Source organism: Crocuta crocuta, unplaced genomic scaffold (genome assembly GCF_008692635.1).
Source record: "Crocuta crocuta isolate KB4526 unplaced genomic scaffold, BGI_CrCroc_1.0 scaffold1293, whole genome shotgun sequence".
Lineage (NCBI taxonomy): Eukaryota > Metazoa > Chordata > Mammalia > Carnivora > Hyaenidae > Crocuta > Crocuta crocuta.
The window spans coordinates 608,443-614,442 of record NW_027531937.1 but is presented as its reverse complement, the minus strand read 5'-3'; the positions used below and the strand labels follow the sequence as shown (position 1 = coordinate 614,442).

The 6,000-nt window shown below is 46.1% G+C and overlaps 1 protein-coding gene and 1 long non-coding RNA gene across 7 annotated transcripts in view; one reads left to right on the top strand and one right to left on the bottom strand.

The window, feature by feature from the left end:
• Positions 1-1,927: 1,927 nt before the first annotated feature.
• Positions 1,928-4,573, bottom strand: LOC144240661 (uncharacterized). Its single transcript, XR_013337792.1, has 2 exons — positions 4,230-4,573; positions 1,928-2,142 (listed from the first exon to the last, which is right to left on the bottom strand). It is a non-coding gene; the product is annotated as an uncharacterized LOC144240661 (long non-coding RNA).
• SESN3 (sestrin 3) overlaps positions 3,958-6,000 on the top strand; it is a 75,785-nt gene continuing 73,742 nt past the window's right edge. For 5 of the 6 annotated variants that reach the window (XR_013337790.1, XR_013337791.1, XM_077775037.1 and 2 more), the window contains exon 1: positions 5,208-5,372. Coding sequence is in view for 3 of the 6 variants with exons in the window: in XM_077775037.1 (XP_077631163.1) it covers positions 5,295-5,372 (78 nt within the window). In the remaining 3 variants the exon portion in view is untranslated. Of the gene's footprint in view, positions 3,994-5,207; positions 5,373-6,000 lie in introns of those variants that run through there. The other variant, XM_077775039.1, reaches the window with a different exon arrangement.

Below are 6,000 nucleotides of genomic sequence, written 5' to 3'. Positions count from 1 at the left end.
CAAAGCCCTACAAATGTCAATAAGATCATGTAAATCAAGTGGCAAAATGTAACCCCCAGAGAGTGACAGAGACCTTGGTAAAGTAGAGAGCGCACACCCAAACCCGAAAAGCAGATACTGGGCTCCAGTAAATGGTTGTCATGTGGCATGGGCCTAGGATGGGGGACCAGATCAGACAATTTTTCAAGAGAAGCTAGAAAGCTAGACGTTTGGCGTAAAATCTCCTAAACTGTAAAAATTTTAAAGAAATTCAATTTTTTTAAAAGCACTGTGCGGGCTAACATAGTGCAGGCCAAACACGCAACAACAAATCCCACATCTGTAGGCCTCTGCCTGGCAGTCTGCTCCGAAGGGGGTTAAATGCAGGAAACTCTGAAATGGGAATTACAAGAGAGGACTGATGGAAATTTGGATCTTGGTAGAATATCTGTTCTTTGAAAAATGAGCTTTGGTAAGAATTCTCTTGGTGGAGGTGGGTGATTCAGGGTGTGGGATGAAATGGGCACTAAAGCAGTGCCCTTTTTGGATCAGATCCTCTTAATTTCTCCTTCAGTGTAGCATTGGTCTTGGGCCCTAGGAAAAAATAGCAGGGGTCTAATTAACAGCTCAAAGGGAGCAATCAATTTACAATTGTGTGAAGTGCAAATTCCTTTGTGCAGGAAACAAATCACAGTATTTGCAAATTTGTAAATAATGCAGCATTTTCTGCTATCCAAATGCTTTGGATGCCCCCGGGGAGAAGGAAAGAGAAGTCTGAGCAGGCAAAATGTTAGAAAATGACCTATTGTCTCAAGAAATGGAATTTTAAAAATATCTTTAGTAATTGATTTTTTCAATTGAATCCTTATTTAGGAACTATAAAGGGGCCCAGTTCTTAGGTCAGTAGGAGAATATCTAGAGAAGTAAACAAGGTCAAGTCCAAAAGTCACAGCATGTTATGAACAGGATAATTTCTTTCAAAATTACTGAACATAAAAAGTTGCCCCCAACTCTTCCTACACTCTTAGTTTGTGGCAAGAACTTCCAATGTATAAGAGATAGCAAGCCCCAGCCATAATAATCATTATGTTCAATATCAGAGAAGGAACCAGTGATAGATAAGGACATGAATTCGATCTATCTGCTCCATAGCAATAGTTTTGTGAACTGTTCAATTCACAAATATTTATTAGGGCCATTTTATAAGATGCTACAGCTAGTATTAGAGATTCAAAAGATGCCCCAGAAGAATGTAAGGTGTATTTACGTTCATTCGTAAGAGTGAAAACTCACTATTTTTCTCCAGGATTTTCAAAGCATTTCTCTTTGGGTTGAGCTAGGAATTGAGAATAAAGCAACGGTAACTTCATCCCCACCCTGAAGGTGTTCACAGTCTAATGAGAAATAGAATTTAAGCCAATCATCTCAATGCTGAGATCGGTGCTAAAGAAGAGATATGAGGGTGAGAGCATGGACACTTTGACAAGTGCTTGACTCTACCAGGAGATCTTTCAACAGGCGATGAAAATCACCAGGCAGAAGGGCGTGGAAAGCATTAGAGATAGAGGTAAGTGGACTATTTATGGGCCTTATGTAGGAGAATGGTGGTTCAGATTTTCAATCTGAAAACTTTTCAAATGATTCTCTCTCCTGTGTTCTCATTCACTGGAAGAGGAGTGTAAATTGGTTAAACCTTTCCACACAATATTTTAGCAAATGGTAACAGGACCCTTAAAACATATTCACATCCTTTCAGTTAGAAGTTCCATATCCAGGAATCAGAGAAACTTAGGTATGAGGAAGCTTATCATAGCATTATTCATAACCATGAAAAACTGGAAACAGCTTCCATGTTCAATAATGGAGAAATGGCTAACTAAGTTACAGAACATTCAAGCCATGTGATTTTAAGCACTAAATGAAAAAGAAATCACATCTTAAAAGAGTGTTATAAAACAAGCAAAAAATTTATTTTTAAAACAATGTAAATAGGGGCGCCCCAGTGGCTCAGTCGGTTGAACGTCTGACTCTCCGTTTTGGCTCAGGTCATGATCTCATGGTTTCTGGGTTTGAGCTTTGCGCTGACGGTGCAGAGCTGTCTGGGATTCTTTGTCTCTCTCTCTCTCTCTGTCTCACTGTCTCTCTCGCCCCATCCTGTGCACTCTTTCAAAATAAATAAGCAAAAAATAAAAATAAAAACAACGTAAAACATTTAATAAAGTATCATCCTAATTCTGTTATGAAAAAGTTAAAAAGTACTTCCCATTGTTGGTTGTAATTTTCACCAATGTCTTAACTTTTCTGAGGTTCTTTTTTATTCTATACATACCACACAACAAAAGGGAAGGGGTTTCTCCTTGTTCTGTGTGAAATCTGAAGAACTGACTTTTGTTTTCTTCCCTGTTAGAAGTGTGATCCAGATTCACAAGTCACTTACCCTTTGAGTCGCATTCTCTTTACAATAACTGGCTTTTCTGACTAGAAAAGGAAGGGAGACCAGGTAAGGAATGGAAGAGAAAGGAAGGAATCAGGAGTCGAATGTTAACATGAGGAGAGAAAAGAACAAGCATGATGAGAGTGTGTGGGAGGTGAGGACCAGAAGAAAGGGTGGTGGTTGTGTGCTGAGGAATTACTAGATTGAAGATTTCAGGGGATAAAATGTAGACACATATGTAAGAGTTTGATGTCAGAAATGTCACAATGCAGTACATGGTTAAATGCCAAATAAATGGCCATCTGGGCAATTACTGTTATGAAAGTTTGGAGGAGTTTGGTGGAGACAACCATCTTTTGGTCACATACAGGAATCTGACTGTGCATCGGTGAAGGCATTCTTTTAAAACCTCCCTTTAGCAATCTTTGTCGGAGGGTCTAATTGTGTAGGCCCCACTCTCTTGGCCATCCTTTCTGGGGAATTTAGTTACTGAAGGGCTTAAAGAACTTCATTGTGAAAGGATTTTAACTACAATAGGCTTAAGAAGAATACGATAGAAAACAATTTGAATCTAAAATATTATTTGAGAAAATTCAACCTCTGCACAAAAACTCACTTCAGCTTTCAGTATCTCCTAGCCTTTAAAATGCATTCACATAAAATCTGCTTTACAAGGGAGAACCAGCCAGGAATATAGCCCAAGAAATTTACCACTAAACAGGGACACATATGTGTTTCAGTTCTTAGGAAAACTGCCTTGCTAACTTTCTCCCTAGATTTCTTGGTTCTCTGCACAGGAGAGCCCATGGTAATTTCTCTGCTTCCTTAATGTTCTTGCTTTTACAGTTTCTTCTGATTGTTAAGCACCTTCCCCACACCACTGCTATTCTAGGCTATGCTGTCTACAACAGCACCAAGTGACTTTTAGCTATCACTAGTTAAATGGATCAACACATTTACCCAACCACATAAGTCAGGCCCTTCAGGGGTTTTCCAGTCAATTTCAGTGTATTTCAACCTGACACTGGCAGGTTTCCACTTCCTTTGTTCCTTGTGTAGACTTGGTTTATGTGTGTTGGTCTCTAAAAGGGACAGAGGAGGCAGCTGTTGAAAAATAAGACTGACAGTTTTAACCACACAATTTGGTCTAAAAGCTTTGATATGCTAAACTTGCTAGCTCCTCCAAGTGTACCTTTCTGATTTTGCATTACAACACCACTCTGAATCCCTAAGGAAACCAGGCTCTGTGTGTGTGTGTGTGTGTGTGTGTGTGTGTGTGTTAATTAAAAAGAAAAGGAAGAGAAGAAAGAAATGCAAACCAGTGAAACCGTTCTTTTACATCATCTCCAGATTCATTCTGCGGACTGCAAGCCTTCCCAAATCCTGGTACACTAGAGACCTTTACAAAAAGGAGAAGCTGAGAATACAGATCATGTTCTAAAGAGCGAAAACAGGTGATGTCATAACGCACAGTCCTGTGCGGTCACGGCCAAGGCCGGGTGGGGAGCTTGGGCTCCAGTGAGCACGAAGCTCTGCGCCAGTGGGTGAAGCAAGTTGTCTCCGGGGCCGGGAGGACACCGGTGAGGACCCGGCACCAATCAGGTTCTCGCTCGGCGCCTGCCTTTGTTCTCACTGGGGAGCAGGTTTCCGGGCGTCTCGCGTCGGGAACCCGCATCGACCCGCAGGCGTGTTGCTGGCCTCCTCAAGAGACCTGGCTCCCCTCTTTGCCTGTCCCCCCACTCTCTTCCAGCCAGAGCTTTCCCCATTTACATGTGCCTTCTCTCCCTAGAGCGTGGACGCCAAAATCCTGACTCACCATTTTTAGCTTTGGAAGAGGCAAGTCCAGCCCAATAGTTTACAGACGATTTGTTCTTCCTTCCAAGCAAGGCTCTATGCTCTGCATGTTTCTGATGAACTGCCCCCAAAAGGACTGTTGGGTGAGAGGATAACCCTGTTTCTTTGGCCCTTTCGTGCTGGACGAATAAAGGAACTTTCATTGCTGAGAGAATTGCGAGAAGGTGCTTCAGGAGGAGGAGGAAACCGCTAAACCAGAGGTTTTGTGTCCCTCCCCCCCCACCTCGATTAATGGTGTAAATCTAGCTCAAACATCTATCCCTACGCCCAGCCCAAGCCTTAGGTAATTGGTCTTTTGCAAAACAAGGATCAAGATAAATGATGCATAAAGTTCTTTGAGATCCCTGGGTGCCAAGTGCTACGTGACTGCAGTCTTCTTTACAGCTAAGATTTTGGCTGAGAGAAAGCCTAATAACTGCCCTGACAATATGAACGTTTTACCGACCGCCCCCTCCCGTTCCTAACATTTCTCAAGAAATCAGCAAATATTTAGCTCAGTCTTAGACCCTCTAGTGAGGCTCTAGCTCCCAGCGATTTACCTCGCTCTCCTCCTCACCATTTCTGCAGGGACCTAGAGAAGGGGGCGTGGCCAGTCTTCGGGGAGGGGCTGGGTTTCCAGGGATAATTTGCATCCGACACACCCCCTTCCACCTATTGGTGGGCCACCACAAACTATTCCCTCCCACCCCACTCTCTAACTAACCCGCCATCTCTCTCCAGTTCCAAGCCTCGGAGATAAACTTAACTTGCCCGGAGATTCAAGGCGTCCTCAGCGTCTGTGATTGGCCGGCGCAGCTCCCAACCGGGCTCTAGTTGCTCATTGGCTGCGGGCTAGAGGCCCAGGGGCGTGGCCGGGGCTGTCCGATTGGCGGGAGGGGGCGGTCCCCGAACGTGGAGGTGGTGAAGGTGGTGGGGAGGCGGGGGCGGGGCCGCNCGCTGCGGCCGCGGCCCCGCAGCGGCGCGGCGGCCACTGTGATACCAGCCCCGGGCCCGCCGTGCGTCTTCGCCCTCGGCGCCCGCAGCCAAGATGAACCGGGGCGGCAGCAGCCCGTCGGCCGCCGCCAACTACCTGCTCTGTACCAACTGCCGGAAAGTGCTGCGGAAGGTACGGGCTCGGCCTGGGGTCCAGCCCGAGAGGGGCGCTTCCTGCCGACCGGGCTCGGGCTGCTCGGCCCGGGGGCGCACTGTTGGGGCGAGGCTCAGAGGGATCCCGGGGCACCTTCCCCACGCCGAGACCGAAGAAGGGGGCGTGGGTTGAGGGTGGAGGTTTGCACTGCTGCTTTTTATCTCCGCCGGGACAGATGCTCGTCCCGAGGGGTTGGGGTTTTTTTTTTCCCCCCCGATTTTCTTTTTGCTGCCAGTAGCCTGTTTTTCGGCTCACCTCCCTGCCTTGCCACCTCCGGCCTGCTCCTCGGGCGGAGGGAGGAAGAGAGGGAGCGGTTCGATCCTCTTCCCGGTGCTGTTGATGGAAGTCGGTGTGAAATCGGAACGGCCTGAGCTGGGCTTCAGGAACCTGGCTCCGTCTTTGCTGTGGCTAACTCTTGGCGGGGGTTGTTTTTGTTTATTCGGTCGCTTTTGCCTTCCTTGCGCGTTCTCCCTTAACATCCCCCGTTTTACATTCTTTTGACGGTAGTCTTGTGTCTGTAGTTCAGTGTTGAAAGGAACTGGTAAAGCAGCTTGAACTTTATGCCCATGGGAAATGCTGTTCGACCTTACAGTTCCTCCGGGGTTGG